At 41.7% G+C, this 24,305-nt stretch overlaps 1 protein-coding gene across 1 annotated transcript; it reads right to left on the bottom strand.

The window, feature by feature from the left end:
* Nucleotides 1-4,572: 4,572 nt before the first annotated feature.
* On the bottom strand, nucleotides 4,573-23,218 carry wdr1 (WD repeat domain 1). The gene is made up of 15 exons (XM_061785268.1): nucleotides 23,069-23,218; nucleotides 21,094-21,215; nucleotides 19,737-19,827; nucleotides 19,474-19,621; nucleotides 16,710-16,890; nucleotides 16,208-16,285; nucleotides 15,985-16,065; nucleotides 15,148-15,381; nucleotides 13,525-13,614; nucleotides 13,040-13,194; nucleotides 7,910-7,997; nucleotides 7,474-7,584; nucleotides 6,918-7,091; nucleotides 6,675-6,819; nucleotides 4,573-5,334 (listed from the first exon to the last, which is right to left on the bottom strand). The coding sequence occupies exons 1-15, from the start codon at nucleotides 23,082-23,084 to the stop codon at nucleotides 5,228-5,230; spliced, it is 1,821 nt and encodes a 606-aa protein (XP_061641252.1). The 5' UTR covers nucleotides 23,085-23,218; the 3' UTR covers nucleotides 4,573-5,227.
* Nucleotides 23,219-24,305: the final 1,087 nt, after the last annotated feature.

Below are 24,305 nucleotides of genomic sequence, written 5' to 3' on the forward strand. Positions count from 1 at the left end.
TCTTCCTAAACACATCCGAGAAGGTGTTACTAGTGCTGCATTCTTTTAGTCTTTTTTAGCATATTATGTAAACTTCAAATGCAAACTTACCTGACATAGTTACGTTCTACAGGTTTTTTTAAATGTACATCTACAATGCGTATGCCACAGTGGACTAGCGGTTAGCACATGTCTCAAAGTGCTGAGATTGGGAGTTCAAATCTGGGCCCTGGTCTTCCTAAGTGGAGTTTGCATGTTCTCCCCATGCTTGCAAGGGTTTTCTGCGAGTAGGCTACTCTGGCTTCCTCCCACATTCCAAACACATGCTTGGTAGGTTAATCGAAAATACTAGACTGTCCATAGTCAGCTGGATAGGCTACAGCTCACCCAAAACCTTAAAGAGGATAAGCAATCTAGAAAATATATGGATGTACATATATATGTGGTCATGAAACCAGATGAAAGCTGCTCATAAATCAGTACCAAGAACCCAAGCGCGCTTCAGCTTGAGGTCACAGACTGATGGCCAAACATCCTCCTCCAGAATTTTTGGGTAAAGAGCAGAATTTAAAAACTGAATTTTATCTTTACTTGGGTTATCTTTGTCTGATATTTGCATTTCTTAAACAAAGTGGGGAAACTATGCAAAAAAATAAAAATAAAATTGAGAAGGGGGCCAATACTTTTTCATAGCACTGTATATATCCATCCATCTGTGCATATTGCAGTATGACTGGTTGTGGTTGAAATGGAACCCCTTCTACTTTTCAAACTAAAACACTCTTTGAAATAGCTCAAATGTCTGCCCAAGTCTGCAAATAGCTTTACCAAAGCAGTAGTAGCCTTACTTGACAAAATACAGGTGTCCACAAAGAGAATTTTAGCAGTGTTTATGAGAGCGTTCAGCTGTGTGTATGAGTGGCTCAGTACTGAGAATGAGAGCATGTCAGTTGTGGAGAAAAAAATCTGTTGTGTGTATGAGCGCTTTTCATTATTGTGTATGCCCTTCATAGACAAGTGAGCTGTGGTGGTTCATTTTGAGCAACATGATAATGTAGGAAACAGCAGAGGATTAATAATAATGTATCTATTATACATGTATAATATGTATAATTGTACAGGAGCACAGTGGGTCAACTGGTTAGCACATCTGCCTCACAGTTCTGAGGTCCTGGGTTAAAAAAAATCCAGCCATGTTTGAAGTACGCATGTTCTCCCAGTGCCTGCGTGGGTTTTCTTCAAGTACTCCGGTTTCCTCACATGTTCCCAAAACATGCATGGTAGGTTAATTGAAGACTAAATTGTTCATAGGTGTGAATGTAAATGTGAATGGTTGATTTTCTATTTGTGCCCTGCAATTGGCTGGGGACCAGTTCAGGATGTACCCCCCACCCCCCCTCACGCAGTCAACTGGAATATGCTGCAGCACACTTGACACCCTCGTGAGGATAACCAGTACAGAGAATATATACAATGGGTACGTAAAGTATTCAGACCCCCTTAAATTTTTCACTCTTGTTATATTGCAGCCATTTCCAAAAATATATTAAGTTCATTTTTTTTCCTCAATGTACACACAGCCCCCCATATTGACAGAAAAAAACAGAATTGTTGATTTTTTGCAGATTTATTAAAAAAGAAAAACTGAAATATCACACAGCCATAAGTATTCAGACCCTTTGCTGTGACACATTTAACTCGGGTGCTGTCCATTTCTTCTGATCACTCTTGAGATGGTTCTATAGTGATTAGACTTGATTAGGAAAGCCACACACCATCTATAGAAGACCTTACAGCTCACAATGCATGTCAGAGCAAATGAGAATCATGAGGTCAAAGGAACTGCCTGAAGAGCTCAGAGACAGAATTGTGCCATGGCACAGATCTGGCAAGGTTACAAAAAAATTCTGCTGCACTTAAGGTTCCTAAGAGCATAGTGGCCTCCATAATCCTTAAATGGAAGCCGTTTGGGACGACTAAAACCCTTCCTAGAGCTGACCGTCTGGCCAAACTGAGCAATTGGGGGAGAGGAGCCTTGGTGAGAGAGGTAAAGAAGAACCCAAAGATCAGTGTGGCTGAGCTCCAGAGATGCAGTCGGGAGATGGGAGAAAGTTCTAGAAAGTCAACCATCACTCCAGCCCTCCACCAGTCAGGGCTTTATGGCAGTGGCCCGATGGAAGCATCTCGTCAGTGCAAGACACATGAAAGCCCGCATGGAGTTTGCTTAAAAAAATAAAATATTTAAAAAAAACATCTGAAGGACTCAAAGATGGTTAGAAATAAGATTTTCTGGTCTAATGAGACCAAGATATAAATTGTTGGCCTTAATTCTAAGTGGCAAATGTGGAGAAAACCAGGCACTGCTCATCACCTGTCCAATACAGTCCAAACAGTGAAGCATGGTGGTGGCAGCATCATCCTGTGGGGGTGTTATTCAGCTGCAGGGACAGGACGACTAGTTGCAATCAAAGGAAAGATGAATGCGGCCAAGTACAGGGATATCCTGGATGACAACCTTCTCCAAAGTGCTCAGGAAGTCAGACTGGGCTGAAGGTTCACCTTCAAACAAGGCAATGACTGTAAGCACACAGGTAAAATAACAAAGGACTGGCTTCAGAACAACTTGAATGGCCCAGCCAGAGCCCTGACTTAAACCCAATTGAGCATCTCTGGCTGTGTGATATTTCAGTTTTTCTTTTTTAATAAATCTGCAAAGATTTCAACAATTCATTTTTTTCTGTCAATATGAGGTGCTGTGTGTACATTGAGGGAAAAAATTAACTTACATGATTTTAGCAAACGGCTGCACTATAACAAAGAGTGAAAACTTTTAGGGGGTCTGAATACTTTCCGTACTCACTGTATATCTCCAAACTAATCGGGTGAAGCTTCATCATGCAACAAGACAATGACCCAAAACACACTGCCAACACAACAAAGGACTTCATCAGGGGGGGAAAGTGGAAGCTCTTAGACTGGCCAAGTCAATCACCGGACTTTAACACAATAGAGCAGGCATTTTACCTCCTGAGGAGACTGAATGGAGAAATCCCCAGAAACAAACTGAAAGAAGCTGCATTTCAAATGACGAATGCAACAGTCTGGTGAAGTCAATGGGTCGGAGGCTTGATGCAGTTATTGAAAGTAAGGGTTATGCCACCAAATATTAAATGTTATTCATTTTAATTTACCGCCTTGTTTCCGCGGAAACTCAGCTTTGTCTTCTTGACTTGGCGAAGCTCGTTTTCCTGCTCGTTGCTCTTGAATTCTCTCGCGGCTGCTCGATTCCCATATTCCTCCACGTAATTGATAGCTTGCAGTTTAAACTGTGCTTCGTAAGAGTGTCTCTTCGTAGGTGCCATTTTCGGGGGTCCTTAGCCAAACCGATGCACATACCGGAACAGTAGGTATATACTGGGGGTGTGTTTTTAGCGTCCTCTGTCACATGCATCCTTCTCCCTTTACGTCCGTATGCTGTCCTCAGTCAACCCTTCCTCTATATAAGCAGCGTGTCGGCAGGAAATGCTCCCAGTCAGTCAAGCGGAGCACTCGTCACACATCATTTATAGATTTTGGAACTTGGTACAGACATATGGCGCGCCACATTATAAGGCGCCCCGTCCATTTTGGAGAAAATTTAAGACTTTTAAGTGCACCTTATGGTCGTGAGAATACAGTCATCATGTCTGTTCCAATACTTTTGCGCACTTGAAAAGTGGGTGACTTAAAAAAAAGTGCTCTGTCCTGACTTGTTTAACAAATCTAGAAGTAAATACCATGAAATGAAAGCCGTAATTCTGAACCTTGGTCTCATATTCATCTTTTGATCATAAACCCAAATGTCTTCAGTATACAACAAAAACAAAGGAGTTGAGCTTGCCGTTCCAATACTTTTGGAGAGGACTCTATATAAATTTTATATACAAACTGATTTTTATCACCATAATTGTGGTTGTTATTTAACATTGTCAGACTAGCAAATCTATTTGCTGGAATACTGACTAGCATTTACATTCCCTTAGAAAGTTATGGGGTTGGAATGAATACAACTTTCTATTTTGACTACAATGTATGAAATTATGCATTGGTAGTTTCATTAATTACTTTCAATGTCAACTGACCGTGGTATAAGTGGGTTAATGCCCTTCGAGGTGTACAATTATCAGGTAATTAACGTACTTCCCGTAGGCAACCATCCTCAGCTGTGTGTCGATTTATTTTTTGGAAAGATGTCATAAAAAATCAGAATGATTCACATCCATTTTCTCAGATGTCACAAATTATTTGAATTTTACTACATAGTCTGGAAATTAGGGTCTGTAAAAAGTATGGAATTTTGAAATCTCAAATGTGTAGGAACCCTGTCTTTAATATGGATCTACAATATAATGAAAAACGGTTGCATGGTCCAATAGTCCAATAGTCCATCCTAGTGGAGTACATTAACCTGACAACCATTAAGGGCCTACATTTATTGAAGACTTAGCTTCAACAGTCACACTTCAGTTGAAGCGCAGAAAGGAGTGTGCTGTTTTGATGTGTGATGTCTGTTGTGTGTTTTGATTTCAACTGTGTCACAAGCAGAGTCAGTGCAAAATGCAAAATTGTTTTTATTTTTAGCAATATTATTAACAAATGCATAGACAAGACATGAAACTAGTGTGACTAGTGGGCCCCCCAAAAAATACGATCTTTGAATGAATGAACTGAATCATGACTGTATACTTGTTTTCAGTTGCTATAATTGCTCCCTAGTCCAAGAAGTGCTAGGAAGAGCAAAAAGTGACCCTAGAAAGTAAAAACCTGCACCCATCCACTGGTCTCCCATCCCTTTTCACATGTGACAGGCAACCGTGCTTTATTTGCCGTTTATTTCAGGAATGTAACCAAAAGATTAAAAATGTGTTTTAACACAATATTAGTGTTAAAACAACACTTTCGGTTTATCCATCAAATTACGATACACTGAGGCCAACTACAAACGAGTGCTATTACTTATGGAATGTTGAGCAGTGTCCATACACTTAATGAGATGTCAAATACACTCTGGATGTTGCGCTCAATTGTACAAGGACAAATCTTTTGAAATCTTTTCATTTTGAGTTTTTTTTTTTTCTTTATACCATAACCATTTTTGATTTAAATGTTTACAGATATAAAAATACACCAACTAGATTGGTGGGTGGGGGGGATTGAACTCTACAGCAGTCCTTGTCCGTGGGGACTTGGGTGTTTGTCAGCATGCATCTCAGTATGTAATAGTCCATTGCTTGACGCTGGCATCGTGGGAAGTGGTGACCAGATTATTTTCATCAATCCATGACAGGCCGCTAACGTGGTGCAACTTGTGACAGTCTGCAGACAACACAAAACAAATTAATGCTATTTTAGTGAAAACATGAATACATCACTCTTATGTGAGCGCTGTTAAAGGACCAAGTTAATGGTGAGAACATTTGCCCTTAATCCATAGGTCTGGATATAAAAATGTCTGTTGAAAATATTCCTCCCAAAATTGACTCAATAGTAATTTTAGCCTTGTTTATTGGTGAAATATTTGATTTTCAGCTAGATTTTGGCCTGCCCACATTTTGGACATGTCAACCTGTCACAGCCTGACACATAGATGTCAGAAGCCGATTACATTTCCTCATTAACTTCTATGTATTCTGTGGTGTAGTTGTCGCCCCCTTTTTTTTTTTTTTTAAATACAATAATGAGTGACGATGTGAAACATATTGGAAGCCATGTTTAAGGAAAAATCTACCATTGAAATGGCTCCTTGCCACAAATGACGTCACTTTATGTACAAAAACGCCGGACGATCAACAATTTATGAGTACATTCCTATTAAGGTCCACGTTCACCTCTGACAATATCAGAACGATTGGTCCGGTGTTTCAGATTTTATCGAACAAAACGTTTTCCTCTCCGGAGATCCATCATTTGCATGAGGCTTGCAAGGGTGGCTCTGGTCAGCTGTGTTTGTATCATTTTAAGGACGACACCTTAATAAATTAGCGATTGTTGATTGAACATACATTTGGAGTATTAGCTATTGTTCATATGATATATGGCCGCAATATACGGTATACAACTTGAACAAAGCTGATGTTTGGAAACTCAAGCAAGCTGCCCTTTTTTATTTCCTGAAAAGTTGCCACTTTGAAGGTGAGGGGATTTCACTGGACAGCTACGATATATAAGATATGAGTTAATACTGCGACTATATACTATAGTACATTCCTTTGTCCATACTAGGTATGCAGATGTCGAGGTGGGCTGTTTCCACCAGACAGCTATAATACACAAAATATGAATAATTACTGACATTTAATAGTACATTCCTTCTTCCACAACAGCTATACAGTGAATTTGGTCCCCACTTTCGCTCTCTACGTCACACTGAGGACATGGGGGGAGGGGGGTGGGGGCATGTCGATTTTGGAGATTAAATAAAAGGAGCAATCCAAATGCAATTTGTTATTTAACAATAGCTCCAAAAATGATTTATATTATTGGAAATGACAGCCAGTTTCATCTTCTCAAGCAAAAAATACAACGAAAATTTGTTGGTGAAATATGGACCATGAAGACCAAAGAGGTCCTTTAACTCTTCCCCAGTTAAGGGTCTAGGGTTGCCTCAGGTGGAGGAACATGTAAAATGAGTGTGTATACCAGGATGTTTGGCCTACCTGGAAGCTTCAGCCGCTTGTCTGCATCACCAACTGTCCAAATATAAACCATCATGTCCATCCCACCGGTTGCAAAGTGCTCATTATCAGGTGACCAGGCTAAGGTAACTGGTCTTGCATGGTGTCCATAAAACTCATTTTTGACCTGGGAGGGACAAGCAGTGAGGGGAAAAAGAAAAATAAACTTAGAAAGCTGTTGAGGTTAAACGATTTAAAAAAAATAATAAAAAAATAGGTCTTTACGGAGTAGTCATCTGCCACACTAAAGGCTGTGGCAACTTTCTTGTCATCTATGACAGCCAAGTAGGCACCATCATTAGAGTACGCCATGTCTGTGATGGCCCCTTTCGCCTGGATGGTTTTCCCCTCATCCTTCAGTGTATTGCCTTGGACAGAGTACAGATGAATTGTACCATCCTGGGGAACATAAGAGGGAGAGTTTTTAAGAGTCCTCATTTACCAGGAGCAATTAAATGTGTGCTGCATGTGCTGGATAGAAAATGAAACTTATTATAATAGTGTAATAAAAAAAAATTCACACGGACAAAGCCCAACTGTGCAACCAGGCAGCTCAGATGGGTCATTTAGTACTAACCAGCTATCATATATACAGTGCCGTGAAAAAGTATTGGCCCCCTTCACAAATTCTTAGATTTTTGCATAGTTTCCCCACTTTAATGTTTAAGAACAAACAAATGCAAATAGAACTTGGGTTAAATGCTGTTTTTAAATGGTGATTTCATTTATAATTGAGGAGGACTGCTAAAGGTACCAAAACCATCTCTACTCATCCACTTACTGCTCCACCCACGGCAGCAATGTTTCCTGAAGGGTCGAGAACTCCAACTTCAGGTTCATAGCTAAGGTTTTCCAGTGTGAAGACATTTCGTTTGTCCTTCAGTAAGACGACCTAGGTAAAGCAAGAAAATATACCAAAGGGAAACACGTCAGGACTAGTTAGGGGATTTGTTAATGTAGAAGATTTCATTATATTCTAATGTAATAGACTAATGCTAAAATTGTATAATGAGTAAGGCTAGACATCGAGAACCAATTGGAATAATAATTTGGACACACTTTATTTAAAATCATGCAAACTTTTTGGAGCCAGCCCCCTAAAAGAATCGGAATAGAGAATCATTGGGAACCGGAATCGCTCAAATTCAAACGATGCCCAACTCTAATAATGAGATCTTAATTTGGCTCAGCAACTGATTATAAAGCACAGAGATTACCTGCTCAATGCACACAACCAGTGTCAGGCCGCCTGTAGCCGTTGAGATGCTTTTAGGCTGGAAAGCCATTTTCACCACATCAGAGGCACTGAAAATAAACACCTCAGTTATCTATATTATTTAAAAAACTATTTACAAATGAAGGTGGATTTGTTATGGACTCTTCAAAATTAGTTTTAACACACCAGTCAGTAAGTTGTATGTAAGAAGAATAATCGCTTTTTACATGCATATACTGTACTGTACGTGAAATGTGTCCTCCGCATTTAACCCATCACCTTTGGTGGTGGAACTATACCTGGGGTTTTCAGTTTCTTACTCAATGGCACCACAGCTATGGGTGTGGACTTGCTTTTCTTACCGCTCTACCACAGTAGTTTGTATTTGACAAAATATTACTATTATTTTTATTTTTTATTATTATTATTTTTTTAAATCAGTAACTGGACTTTTTGGGAGAAAGCCACAGTCTGGCTGAATTAGTACTATCAAAATATTAAAAAGGCCTATGCCATAAATTTTTTTTTTCAATGATCTCATGTCCTTTTATCAGATTCGCAAGACAATTTGGGTAAAAAAAAAAATGCAAGAATTCCCTCTCTTAAGCTATTCTAGTTCTTTTTCACCTGGCAGGTGAGACGGCCAGATTTCTCATTAATATTCGACATCTAAATAAGCTTTGCTCTGATTGGATTGCTCATCTTCAATTTAAATATTGAAAATAGATTCACTCTGATTGGCCGCTGGTAATATCTCAGCGGCCAAGCGGTCATAAGGACGGATCCTTCGAGGGTCTTACGATCATTATGAAGCAGAAGTCACCAAGCGCTGGATTGTTCGCCCACTAACAGGGAAGGTGCACAGAAATTACATTTGGCAACTCACAACCCCACAAAGGAGGAGACGGGGGTGAAATAAAAGAGAGGAGGAAGGTCGTGCACTCCCATTCAATCACTTCAACGTAACCAGCATGCGGCGTTCATTGATTGAGCACATTTTGTTATTTAATCCAGTTATATTATAAATTATAACTATAGTTCAGTATTGCACAATACATATGCTTTTATATACTGTATTTGCATGAATTGGTGGCGGCTGCCCAGCCAGCTGGGTCGCTCGCTCAAAACCCGGAAATGCACTTCAAGCAGTGTGTGAAAACTTATTTTACAAACTGGGCCAGAACAAAGCATAGTTCTGGTTAGGCTTTACACGATCAGCATTTTTGGGGCCGATCAATGATGTCATTGATCGGATCTGCAAATTATGACCAAGCCGATCAGCCTTAAAGGTACAGCAATTATCGTCCGATACCGATCAGATCGGTGTAAAGTCTAGTTCTGGTACTGAAAGACTTTCTGAATTTAAATTTCTCCCAAAATAAATTGAAGCATTTATTCCTCAACTCCTCTCAGTTTGGCAGATGATGCAGAGTTTAAGGTTTTCCACAAGGCCCAGCCGCATTTTCACTCAGTCATTTTTCCTGAGATGAGTGGGAGTGTAGCAACAGCAAGGTGGGAAGGTACTTTAAAATTAAAGGGCAAAACTATGTCAGAACGTCAGCGATTTCAAATCCATCCGTTTTCCAAGCGGTTTGGTATTCAAAGCCTATTGCATGCAATCGACAAACCATATTACAAACTTAAACCAGGTGATACACTCATTTTGACTTATGCACAAAACATCAGAAAATTTTTGAATTTTGATGGAATGGGACAACTTTAACAGAACTTTGCCTTATCCATGTATAAACACACTGACTTGTTGCTTACAGGCAATTAGCAAATATTAGCAATTAATGGTTTCTTCAAATCCCCTCCTTGAGCTATCACCTTATCGTGGTGGAGAGGTTTGTGTGTCCCAATGATCCTAGGAGCTAAGTTGTCTGGGGCTTTATGCCCCTGACAGGGTCACCCATGGCAAGCAGGTCCTAGGTGAGGGACCAGACAAACCACAGCTCCAAAAACCCCTATGATGACAAATAATTGAGAAAGACGTTTTCTCTTGACCGGACGCGGGTCACCGGACCCCCCTCTGGAGCCAGGCCTGGAGGTGGGGCTCGAAAGCGAGCACCTGGTGGCTGGGCCTGCACCCACGGGGCCCAGCTGGGCACAGCCCGAAAGGGTAATATAGGTCCCCCTTCCCATGGGCTTACCACCTGTGGGAGGGGCCATAGGGGTCAGGTGCGGTGTGAGCTGGGCGGTGGCCAAAGGCAGGGACCTTGGCGAGCCGATCCCCGGCTACAGAAGCTGGCTCTAGGTACGTGGAATGTCTCCTCTCTGGCAGGGAAGGAGCCCGAGCTGGTGTGTGAGGTCGAGAAGTTCCGACAAGATATAGTCGGGCTCACCTCCACACACGGATTGGGCTCTGGTACCAGTCCTCTCAAGAGGGGTTGGACTCCCCTCCACTCTGCAATTGCTGACGGTGAGAGGCTCCGAGCAGGCGTGGGTATACTTATTGCCACCCGGCTCGGCGCCTGTACGTTGGGGTTCACTCCGGTGGACGAGAGGGTAGCCTCCCTCCGCCTTCGGGTGGGGGTGTCCTGACTGTTGTTTGTGCCTATGCAGTAAACAGCAGTTCAGAGTCCCCACCCTTTTTGGAGTCCTTGGAAGGGGTGCTGGAGACCACTCCAGCTGGGGACTCCATCGTTCTTCTGGTGGACTTCAATGGTCACGTGGTCAATGACAGTGAGACCTGGAAGGGTGTGATTGGGAGGAAAGGCCCCCCCCGATCAGAACACGAGCAGTGTTCTATTATTGGACTTCTGTGCTCATCACAGATTGTCCAAACATAAGGGTGTCCACATGTGCACTTGGCACCAGAACACCCTAGATCTCAGTTCGATGATCGACTTTGTGGTCGTGTCATCGGACTTGCGGCCGCATGTCTTGGACACTCTCGTGAAGAGAGGGGCGAAGCTGTCAACTGATCACCTGCTGGTGAGTTGGCTCCGATGGTGGGGGAAGATGCCGGTCCGACCTGGCAGGCCCAAACGTATTGTGAGGATCTGCTGGGAACGTCTGGCAGAATCCCCCGTCAGAAGGAGTTTCAACTCCCAAATCAGACAGAACTTTGCTCATATCCCGGGGGAGGCGGGGGACATCGAGTTCGAGTGGACCATGTTCTGCGCCTCCATTACTGAGGCGGCCGACCGGAGCTGTGGCCGTAAGGTGGTCGGTGCCTGTCTTAACGGCAATCCCCGAACCTGTTGGTGGACACCAATGGTGAGGGATGCAGTCAAGCTGAAAAAGGAGTCCTATCGGGCTCCTGAGGCAGCTGATGGGTACCGGCTGGCCAAGCGGAATTCAGCTTTGGTGCTCGCTGAAGCAAAAACACGGGCTTGGGAGGAGTTTGGTGAGGCCATGGAGAAAGACGTCCGGACGGCTTCGAGGAAATTCTGGTCCACCATACGGCGTCTCAGGAGGGGAAAGCAGTGCACCACCAACACTGTGTATAGTGGGGAAGGGGCGCTGCTGACCTCGACTCGGGACGTTGTGAGTCGGTGGGAGAATACTTCGAAGACCTCAATTCCACCGACACGCCTTCGCATGAGGAAGCAGAGTCTGGGGTCTCTGAGGCGGGCTCTCCTGTCTCTGGGGTTGAGGTCACCAAGGTGGTTAAACAGCTCCTTGGTGGCGAGGCCCCGAGGGTGGATGAGATTCGCCCGGAGTTCCTAAAGGCTCTGGATGTTGTGGGACTGTCCTGGTTGACACACCTCTGCAACATTGCATGGACATCGGGGACAGTGCCTCTGGATTGGCAGACTGGGGTGGTGGGCCCCCTTTTTAAGAAGCTACAGGGGGATCACACTCCTCAGCCTCCCTGGTAAGGTCTATTCAGGGGTGCTGGAGAGGAGGGTCCGTCTGGAAATCGAATCTCAGATTTAGGAGGAACAGTGTGGTTTTTGTCCTGGCCATGGAACAGTGGACCAGCTCTACACCCTCGGCAGGGTCCTCGAGGGTGCATGGGAGTTCGCCCAACCAGTCTACATGTGTTTCGTGGACTTGGAGAAGGCGTTCGACTGTGTCCCTCGGGGAGTCCTGTTGGGGGTGCTTCGGCAGTATGGGGTACCGAACCCCCTGATACGGGCTGTTCGGTCCCTTTACGACCGGTGTCAGAGCTTGGACGGCATTGTCGGCAGTAAGTCGGACTTGTTTCCGGTGAGGGTTGGACTCCGCCAAGGTTTCTCTTTGTCACCGATTCTGTTCATAACTTTTATGGACAGAATTTCTAGGCGCAGCAGAGGCGTAGAGGGGGTCCGGTTTGGTGGCCTCAGAATTGCATCTCTGCTTTTTGCAGATGATGTGGTTCTGTTCGTTTCATCAATCCTTGATCTCCAATTCTCACTGGAGCGGTTCACAGCAGTGTGTGAAGTGGCTGGGATGAGAATCAGCATCTCCAAATCTGAGACCATGGTCCTCAGTCAGAAAAGGCATGCTCTCTTCGGGTCGCGGGATGACATCCTGCCCCAAGTAGAGTTGTTCAAGTATCTTGGGGTCTTGTTCACAAGTGAGGGAATAATGGAACGGGAGATCGACAGGCGGATCGGTGCAGCGTCTGCAGTGATGCAGACTTTGTATCGATCCGTTGTTGTAAAGAAGGAGCTAAGCCGAAAAGCAAAGCTCTCAATTTACCGGTCGATCTATGTTCCTACCCTCCCCTATGGTCACGAGCTGTGGGTCATGACGGAAAGAACGAGATCCCGGATACAAGCGGCCGAAATGAGTTTCCTCCCCAGGGTATCCGGGCTCTCCCTTAAAGATAGGGTGAGAAGCTCGGTCATCCGGGAGGGGCTCAGAGTAGAGCCGCTGCTCTTCCACATTGAGAGGAGCCAGATGAGGTGGCTGGGGCATCTGATTCTGATGCCTCTCGGACACCTCCCTGGTGATGTGTTCCAGGCACGTCCCACCGGAAGGAGATCCCGGGGACAACCCAGGACACGTTGGAGAGACTGTCTCACGGCTGGCCTGGGAACGCCTCGGGATCCCACCGGAAGAGCTGGATGTCGTGGCTGGGGAGAGGAAAGTCTGGGTTCCCTGCTAAAGCTACTGCCCCCGCGACCCGACCTCGGATAAGTGGTAGAAAATGGATGGCTGGTTATTTCAAATATCTATCAAACGTGATGGCCTCTACCTGTAATCCTTCTTGTTGAGGTTGGTGTAGCGTGCCGTGTCATCCATGCTGCATGTCACCACCTCTTCATCATCATTGACCACCATTTTGCTCACTTGGTTGGTGTGGCCCTTCCCTGAGAAACAATCATTCTCCCCAGTTTCTGCATCCCAGTAATGTGAGACTAATGTTAAGTGAAACTGATTACACAATGTAACAAAAAACACAGACAGAAAACTGGTACATAAACCCTGGCAAAAATATTGACCTTTTGTCATATTTTGTGGCACTTATGCCAAGATTTAGCCCTCACATTGTACCCTCCATTTCACTTTCGGCGTATTAAAGAAAAGCAATAATACAGCCACTCATTAGATGTACATCTGTTTTTCACTTATTCACTGTCATGTCATTTTCTATTTGCACAAAAATTATGTTAACAGAAAAGGGAATGCTTTTAACAAAAGATGAAAATCTGTTGAAATGTGCAACTGGTTGAGTAGGATATTGATGTGTCCATCATGACTCCCCGTGTAGATGTATGGTCGCCCATCACTTCTGTGAACAGTCACGCACTGGATGGATTTGGTGTGACCCTGGAGGAAAAACACGTACATGGTTTATATGTTATGTAATATCAGCCTTATGGGAAGAGCCACCACCCAAGAGAAACGCATCATTACCTCCAGCAAATAGGTTATGCGTTCATGTGTTTATCATTTCTGCACATCCCCATTTGAAATGGTTCAAATCAGAATTTCTTGCAAAGATGATCATATTCAATTCTGATTAAATAATTCCAGAGATCCATTCATTGATTCAGTTTTCTTTAAATATATATATATATATATATATATATATATATATATATATGAATCCAAATGTGTGCATTTAAGCACTGTCAGTTTGAGCAAGGTCTGACCAGAATATTTAAACCAAATATTCTTCAAATCACAACGATGTTCAAAAGCTAATTTCGATAGAATAATCAGATAACAGTGATAATTTGTTGTGCTTATAGAGGATTCCATTACATTTTTTTCCACTTCAATTAAAAAGAAATTCTGAATCTGCCGAAAACTTAACCTTCTTCTACTGTCATTCACTCGATTTGAGACACATTGGCAGCATATTCCAAAAATTCCTCAAAAAAGCAGTCCATTTAACCAGCCATGTGTGACACAATCCAAATACAATGGCGCCTTGAGATACGAGTTTAGTTCATTCTCTGACCACACTCTTAACTCAAAATACTCATCTCAAATAATCTTTTCCCATTGAAATGAATGGAAATGCCATTCATCTGTTCCAGCCGCCCCCCCCCAAAAAAAAAAATATTGTTGTGTGTGTATTTTAATTGGGTAAAATAGCACTCCATAATATTGTACTTTATAAAAACATACAGTCATGACAAACAATTTAAAATTAATTATATAGTTTTTTTCACATTGCATCAATTGAATGCCGTTCTTTCTAGTGCGCCTGCCTTGGCCACAGTATAAAAGAGACAGACAGACAGACAGACAGACAGACCGACCGTTTTGAATCCCACTAAATTCTAGGCAGGACAAGCCCACCTGCAATATGATTGACTTCTGCATGCAGTGGCTGGATTCAACAGTCAATCATATTGCATATATGCAGTTGTTGGATGCAGCTCTCATCATATATCTGTTAATGGACATGATCCGTTGAAGCCATGTAAAATTCAATGATCAAGTGAAGAGTGCAAAATAAGAAAATTTAACATACTCTTTTGATTTGTTACCTACCCTATTTCTTATTTAAGTCCGCCATTCTATTTTTATTGAAATGTCCTGTTATTTGTTGTCTGATATTACAGTTTGTATTAATTTATTTGTATTTATAAGTTAGCATATGTAATTTTTTTAAGATAGAAAATGTATTTTTTGAATTTTTTTTGTTACTCTGCTTGTTTAAACTCAATTTATTGTTGTTAAATGTATTTTATTATCAGCGTCCATTAAAAGAACAGTGCAGTATTCTATTAAAATCCAATTTTGGTCATAAATATTGATGCGCAAAAAGAGATCCCTCTCGATCCCGAATGTCTAACAGCGAACAGCGCGTGAATACAAAAATAAATAAATAAAACCTTTTGGACTAACCTTGATGGTGCGTATGGGCCGGTCAGGATTGTTTTTGTCCAAGTAGTTAATGAAGCCTGACAGAGAGATGCTGAGGAGGTGCTCGTTCTGCCACAGACAGCCCAGCTGCTGATCCATTACGTCAGTGCCCATGTTGAAGGTGGTGACCGCAGTACCAGCACCAACATCCCAGAGCTTGACGGTCTTGTCCCCTGAGGCAGAAATCAGCTGGGAGCTGTCCGGGCTCCAGCTTAGCTAGGGAACAGAAGAAAATGAGCCAATGAGGGTGTTTTGTTTTTTCCAACATACCTTATCAACCATACCCAGTGGCCTAGCGTGGGTTGCCAGGGCATTGAGCATGTAAAGCATTTACTGTATGCCTCCTAACAAGAGGATGCGTGGGCCTCTTCCACCAGTCCAATATTTACTTTTATCTACTTGATGATACCATACTTCACATTCCGTGCTGTTTACAATGCAGAAGTCACAAACATCAGCATGTTTATTAAGCCACATTATATTTGTAGCATCTCACATAACTCAGTCTAGTCATTTCCACATAATGCAATTGGCAACCTCAAAAAGGTAATTGCTGGCTATTGTCGTGACGTGGACTCTTAAAAGGGTAAGGGAACAAAACAAATACAGAAGAGGGAAACAATTAATTTTTTAATGGACACTACATTTTTCTTCTTCCCTTGAAATTTTGCACCCGGGCGATCCCAGCCCTGTCCACGACCCGAGGTACACCATTGACCATACCAGTGCTACAAGGCTAAACATGAAAAAATAAAGTACCAATTAAAAGTTCAATTCACAACACAGAAAACAGGCAAAGTGGAACAGGGCCAAACTTACAGCATATACTCCTCCTTTGTGAGCCTTTTCTCCTCCCAGGCAGCCGACACGCTCACCATTACCTCCATCAAAGACAAAAACCTGAGGAAAATCAATTTATTTCACAGAAATAAATTATATCCTATTTATATAAATTACTTAGAGATGCACATTTTATTTGAATAATCAGTTATGGTTATCTTCAGGTAATGGGAATACCTCAACCTATCACCTCAGTGCTTACCTGGCCGTCAGCACCAGCTGTGGCAAAGTGACTTCCATCCGGAGAGAAACGAACATAGTTGACAAACTGGTTGTGATCCTGTCATCAGTACACGGGTAAAACAAAGGAACATTTCTTTTGCATTAACAACATTTTCCACAAATATTTCTGTTACCTTATTTGCCAATGTACAAATTATTATTATTTGCCAATGTACAAATTATATATTAATAGATATAAAAAGATAGATATAAATATTATTAGAAACAACTCAAATATGATTAAAAAAATTTTTTAAAGTGATCAAAACAATTTTTTTTCAAGGTTCGACAATAATACAAATTAACACCACGTTGAATTCTAAGACTTCATATTGTCAGACAAGATAACATTGGGTGTTTTGGTTGGTCTGTGGGTTTTACACCTATTCGGTCTCAGTTATCATCTAATCTAATTTACTAACAAATGTGAAAGAGCTAAAAGTATTTAATATCTAAATACAATCGAAAAGATTTTTACTCACACGTATTGTAAACTTGAACTTGAAGGGAGGCCCCTCGTAGAAAGAACCATTGTTGTCATCGCTGCCGGTGACCATCCGGTAGGGACGTTTATGACGAATGTCTACGCTGTTGATTAATTTGGAGTGGCCAGAAACACTTCCTACTGAAGATCCAGTGTCCCACAGGAAAACAGAGCCGAACCTTCGGGAAAAAATGCAGACACACGTTTGGTTTGTGTAAAGTAGTGACAGTGTGGTACAAATACCACAAGCGGTACGCAAAGGAATCACTGCAATCAATACAAATATAGTAAAATGTACATTTAAAACAGCAGCTAGTCAAACAGAATGAAGCTTGTAGCTAGGCATAGAGCCTGTTTAACCTTTTTCAGTACGCTTTACTTCTCATGTACAGTACTTGTTTAATTACATTTCAGTTGTATTTAACTTGTTAGCAAAGTACAATACATTTGCATTTAACTGTGGATTAGGCTACAGTGGCTTGCAATCATACAGTTATACTTTTTAGGGGGGGGAAACTGCGTCGTTTTTTTAGGAACACTAGGGTCTACTACGTTGCTGTATTCTAATGTTCATCATTATAGTAGTACTTGAAGAGCCATAAGCTATTATGGTATTTTTTGAGCTGGTCCTTGAGAACCATTGGTGCAAAGCATCAAACAAACATTTTCACAAATTATTCTGGCATCACACTAAAAACTGACAAACCACATTTATGCACTATCTAAAATTATTTTTATTTTAATGAGCCATTCCTCATTAGCTTTCAGGGCTCTATACTAACTTTTTCCACTGGTGTGCCAATATTTGTATTTTTGGTGCACCAGCACAAAAATGAGGTGCACCAAAATTTAAAAGAAGAAAAAAAAAGTTGGTCTCGCCAGTGCGAGCAGTGTAAAGGTTAGTGAAAAAAACCCTGTTACAGTATGAACAATCGTTGGGGCGGCTGGCTTGACACTAGTCAGATGCTGCTGTAATCTAATGGATGAGAGGGGCTAAGATTGTCAAATAAATGAGTTGTATTAGCAGACTTTGTAGGGATGATAATCCTGCATAGTTTACAGATGCCATCGGTTGTCGGACTCTTTGTCAAACTTAAATATCCATATCCACTGCCAAACTAGTAAAGTTCCCTTCCCTCCTTTTTTTGTCATTTCACTGCACGGTTCTTTTTTGTTTATTTAAAAGGTTCTGAGACATGATGGCGAAACAAATTGCTACTGTGCATCTTACTCAGGTTATTTCTATGTTCGAAAAGGGCGAGTGAGTTGGATGACATAACAAATTTTGCTTAGCTGGGCCATGATAGGTCGAGAGGCTGAAGGTAGATCTCAATTCTTTTCCTAGCTTCTATCTCCTCTATATACATCAATCCAGTAAAAAGGGGAAAAAAAAAAATTCACTCAAACATTTCATCAAATGTATTTTCTATTCATATTCATCATGTGCCTATCATGTTATACATTGATATTGAATTATCATCCAGTTCTACAAAAAAAGATAGTATCGCTAGTGTTTTTGTTATGCCACTGATATAATGATAGAGCATAATTCAAGTGGATCCTTTCTAATAGTAATTAACTTTTAATTCTCAAGAATATTGAACATTGGCATTGAAACGAGGAATAAGTAAAATCAAGCGTAAAATGAATTATTGTTTAAAAAATAAACAAATAAATAAATAAACTGTCAGGGTCCGACATTAATGGGGCCACCACCTACGTAGAGACACTGGCCCAGTACAAACTTCTAAGTCGCCGAAAATGGCCTAAAACTACATTTTCGGTGTTGGTCTGAAATTCTTATCACTGAAACATCCGACGGGATGTTTCAAAACAGGTTTTTGTGATGACGATGGGAGAAACTGCATCCACCATCGCCTGACTTGATAAACAGCCACGACGGGTTATCCTAAAGATGATAGCGCTAGCCAACGAGGCTAGCCCCATACAGCAGCTCATACTTTACAGCCTGTAGAAAGTTATTCTGCCCTCTCTGAGCTTTAAGATGTTTATTGATACACAAGTTGGAGTTTACTGTAACAAACATAGTTCCACTTATTTTATATTTAAATACATAATTTTAGTGATTGCCAGCTTAATGCTAACAGTCAATGGAAAAGCCCATTGACGGGCTAGGTAATATTAGCATTTGGTCACCTTCAAATAACGAATATCCACACACAAAAACCATAGTAACATATACAGACAAGGTAATATAACAATACTCGGATGTATATATTCTTCCTAATCTATGAAAAATTAGTTTATTAACATTATTTTGCAACTTTCTCAACGCATACATCGCACCACACTGCCCCTAAGAGGCCAAGGCGCACACAGCAGGAACAGCATATAGTCATGTACTGTATAAAATGACATGCTTTTTTCCCCGACTATGACATGAAATCAGATTAAACTTCTCTTGTTTTAGGTCAATTAGGATTACTAAAATTAAAGTCCCCTCCAAAAGTACTGGAACAGCAAGCTCAATTTCTTTGTTTTTGTTGTCCATGGAGCAAAAAAGGTTGGGGAACACTGCCCTAGAGAATTGGACCAAATCAGCTGATCACACAGTACCATACTGTAAATATTTAAGATCATCCAGTGAGGTGGGTGTGCCGACAATCAGCTTTAATCAACAAATCTAATCTTTAACACAACAAAGTATTACTATATATACATATGTATGCTCATATTCAGCTCTGAAAGATGTCAGACATGAGCTTCAGTTCTACTTCCAAAAAGAAAAGCTAGATGCTCACTTCTCTCGACCCTCTCCAACAACAGCAATCCTCTTGTTGTCTGCAGTCCATGCAATGTCCTTGACCTTGCCTGATAACGGGGTGTACTCGTACTTCAGTAGGTGCTCCTTCTGTGTGGTGTCCCAGATACGAAGCTTTCCTGTTGTATCTTTAAAAAAAAATTTTAAAAGTAAAAATGAATAAACCAGTGATTTTATTCTGGTAAAGACATTACAATGTTCACAGACTACAGTATGTGACATTATCTTATGTGGACTCGTTACCTCCAGATGCAATGTAGAATCCACTGGGGGCATACTTTGCAACAGTAACTGGATGGGCATGTTCAGTATAAATGTCTGCTATGGCTGGGTTCTTTAAAAGAAAACACAAACAATATATCAGCAGGTCTGTGTCTGCAAAACTGAAAACGTGTTTTCAGTTCAACATTCAAAAATGTTGTTTTCCAACATTTTTTTAGCTTTGCAATTTTGACTACATGGTGAAAAATGTGCATCATTGTACCTTAAAGCCTTGTACACACAAAGATTTTTCCACTCTCAAAAGATTTTTTTTTATCTGCTAAAGACCCCACACAACAATTTTATATTAAAAAAAAACAAAAAAAAAACTTGGGGGTCAGGAATTCAACAATTTTGATCGTCGTGTAGTGTCCTCTGAGAATCTCAACACAGCATAACATACACACAAAGATTCCTTTGTACCGCTGATCTCGAAGTCTCGCTTGATCACACGTAATCTCACAAAACCGAAGAAGAAAAGCTTCCGGTTACGCGCCAATGTTTCCGAGTGTTCCAGAAGGTTGCCGTAGTCGGGAGTCTTGTAAAATGGCGATGTTCCCAAAAAACGACTTTCTTTGGAAAATGCTTCTTGCGGTCTTGAGGAACCCACATTTAAACATAAAACTATGCAAGACATTTTTGTTTTTATTTACGGTCGCTTCCGTGTTCATTAGTCTTCTGTGCTTCTTTGATTGGCTACATTCTTTTCCATGTCACAATTCCCAGCGTCGACTCAGGAGAAGGCAGCGTTCCCAGCACACGAAGAGTTTTGGTCGTAACTATTGAACATGTTCATCATTTAAGATTGTTGGCACTGACCTGTTTTGGACTCTCAAATAGGGACGAAGCCGCTCTTAACACACATCAGACCAAAGGACAATCTTATAGGATAACCTTATAAGACTTAAGAATGTCTGTTGTTTGACATGCTTGGTCGGGAAGGGGCAAAAAGCGGCACAAAAAAAAAGGCCGATTGTCTTTGTGTGTGTACTGGGCCTAAGGCTACATTGGAATTGTTCACAATTGACTTTTCCAGATGTAAGGTACAATTACCTTGGAGTCTAATAATGAGGGGTACATTATTATGGCTAGCATGAGAGACAGTCGTGGAACTCTAAGGTACCCTCGTTTCTGAAATTGACATGAAATTGTACTTTTTCATGGAGACCGGCTTAAAGGTCACAGAGTTGGTTAATACAAGCAGGTCTCTCTTCAGGTTACACATGCATAGTATCTGTGCACCACATTTTCACTTGCTGGATTCTGAATGGGTACATTTGTGACAAAATGAAAGTCCTCAAATTTTAGTTGATGAATCTTTTTGAAATAATGAAATTACATTAATGTTTCGGATGATGACACACTTTCCGTTGGTATAGAGGAAGTTGTTGCCTTTGGGATCACCGCTAATCACTTTGGTCACCCCCCTTTCCATCTGCGGGAGACTGGCAAACACATGTCCTGAAAGTAGATATTATAAGGAAAGTGTCATTAATTACTGTACATGTGATACACTAGCATATGGTTAACTCAAGCATAAATGTAATTAAGATTTTGTGGGAAAGTTGCCCAAATATTTTCTGAGTCAGTAAGAAAGAGCATGGTATAATATTGTGTGCTCTCACACAAACATTGTAGCTGCGTTTCCAAGCGCCTTTATTACAAAAAATATATATATATCTATCTAACCCAATACAATACTTTCCATACATTTCCAGACCTGGAAATGTTTTAAATCAAAACATACTTTTCCATACTTGCGTAAGAAACCTGATTGTCATTACAGGTGCCTCTAATTCACAACAATAAGACCATGGGTGAGTCTTGCAAGTCCATGATTAACAACCACTGCGCCATACACATTGGTGTGCCGTGAAAGATCAGCAGATGTGGTGCAGGAAATTATCCAACTTCACTGAACTGGTCCAAAACTTATTTCCTACAAATAAAGTATATTTGATAAAATATGGCAGTGACGGATAGTGATAGGTGGAAAAGTGTGATTCTCCTCCACTAGATTATTCAATCTCATTTGCATTGAAAATTATTTGTTAATGACCAATGTCGGCGGCCGACTGGTTAGCACATCTGCCTCACAGTTCTGAGGACCGGGGTTCAAATCCCGGCCCCGCCTGTGTGGAGTTTGCATGTTCTCCCCGTGCCTGCGTGGGTTTTCTCCGGGCACGCCGGTTTCCTCCCACATCCCAAAAACATGCATGGTAGGTTGATTGAAGACTCTAAATTGCCCTTAGGTGTGAATGTGTGCACGAATGGTGGTTTGTTTATATGTGCCTTACAATTGGCTGGCGACCAGTTCAGGGTGTACCCCACCACTCGCCCGAAGATAGCTGGGATAGGCTCCTGCACGCCCGCAACCCTTGTGAGGATAAAGCGGTACAGAAAATGGATGGATGACCAATGTCTTTTCTTAATCCATATATGACAGCAACGTGTAGCAGCGGGCAGCAAAGTCATGGCTTCCTGCGAGTTCAGCTTTGTGTTCCATTAAACATGCCCAGATTTCATGGAGAGTAAGTCAATTTGTGAGTAAATTGAGACGAGAACGTCATTATTTCATACTTTTTGTGACATTTTTGTTTGGTGGTGTGTTTTAAGATTTTTCTCATGAAAAATGGGTGCCTTGGCTCAATAAAGGTTGGGGAATACCGAACACTATAATACGCACAGCATTGTTCTTGCATGTTTGGAAAAAGGTGTTATTTGGCATGCTTATGATCACATCCATTCTGCTTTCTTCAATGCAGAGCCACGTTTCGTGTTTGTTTTCACCAGCAGAGAAGCCATTATTCATTAGCAAAAAAATGACGGTAGCAAACGTACAAGCAACCGACGCATTTCATCTACTTCTGCAGAGACTCTTAACTGCATTTTGTTTTGGGGTTTCCTTGGTGCACGCAGAAACCGTCGATTAAGACGTGGCAAAGTTAACGCGTTGACGCTTTAAATAATTAACCAGCCATAGGTAGGGTTCGCTGGCGGAAGAAGGGAGAGCCAGCCTGTCAAAGCATTTCACAACAAGGCGTGAGCACATTAACACGCCACTGTTTACCGCGACACACGACAGCTCAACGACAGAAGTGCAAAGATTCCAAACGTTTCTGATCGGATGCTCGAACCAACGAAACATCAACCGTTTTCGAAGTTGCTCGCGAGGGAGGATGTGTCAGAATCATCAATTCAGACAGCGAGCTAGCTTTGTGCTAACCGGCTGACTGGCTTGAGCGAAGAAAAACAGAAGACGAATGAAGACTTGCGTTGCATCTTCTGCCGGGCGACTCGACAAACATACTCACTGAGTTCGTAAGACATTGCTCCTGTTGACCAACCGCTTCACGTTACACTTTTAAAGAAATGAATCAGAGGAGACGCCGACGTCCCAGTTGAGCACTCCCTGGTCACACAAACCCGGAAGCAGGTAGCGCCCTCAGCGCGCTGGGCTTTGCCCATATATGGTAAACTCCTACATCACGCTGCCGCTGTCATCCATTGAACAAGCGCCGTGCAATCTGGGATTCTTTGCGTCCCAAAACAAACCTCACGGCCTCCATGCTGTCAACTCAGTTGCTTTTATTAGCTAATTTACATCATTTTGTTGATCAGTTCACAACATGAGCAAAGTAATGGGAACACACTTGATAGCATGTTTTTTTCTTCTTCTGGATACGAGCAATGCAAGTTCATAAAAGAGGGAAACTGTTCTAAAATTATACAAATGGCTATTGTATTTGATGATGGTAATGTATTTTAACTTTTAACTTTTGTATGTACATTTCATTTACTTTTTTTTACTTTCAATTTGAATAAGTACTACGTCTACCTTTAATAGTCTCTAAGTATCTAAGTACTAAGTATTTTGACTTCTACTTAGGTACAGGGCGGCACAGTGGTGACTGGTTAGCACATCCGCCTCACAGTTCTGAGGACCTGGGTTCTAATTTTCTCCCTGTGCCTGCGTCCCAGGTACTCTGGTTTCCTCCCACATCCCAAAAACATGCATGGTAGGTTAATTGAAGACTCTAAATTGCCCGTAGGTGTGAATGTGTCTGCGAACGGTTGCTTATTTATATGTGCCCTGCGATTGCCTGGCGACCAGTTCAGGGAGTACCCCGCCTCTCGCCCGAAGATAGCTGAGAAATAGGCCCCAGTACGCCTGCAACCCTAGTGGTGATAAGCAGTATGGAAAATGGATGGATGGACTTCGGTACAGAGCGTGTACACTTTTGCCACCTCTGACCAAAACCCAGGATCAAACCATTTATTTTCGGTGTAACTAGACTGACTTACAAGTCCGGTATTGTGCTTGCCTTAAATGGATGACTAAATAAAATACTGATACCCAGAAGGCCTTGTTATTTGATGTCTGCTCGTCCTCTTGGTTACAGCGAATCATCCTGTGTGTGTTCCAACAGTCAGTGTCATTGGCCTGAAATAGGACTGGGAATCCCCTGACCTATTTACGATGGGCCTATATGTCAAATGATGACACACTGCTGCGCAAACACATGATCATGTTACAAAGATACAATAATA

This window comes from Phyllopteryx taeniolatus, chromosome 9 (assembly GCF_024500385.1).
Source record: "Phyllopteryx taeniolatus isolate TA_2022b chromosome 9, UOR_Ptae_1.2, whole genome shotgun sequence".
Classification (NCBI taxonomy): Eukaryota; Metazoa; Chordata; class Actinopteri; order Syngnathiformes; family Syngnathidae; genus Phyllopteryx; species Phyllopteryx taeniolatus.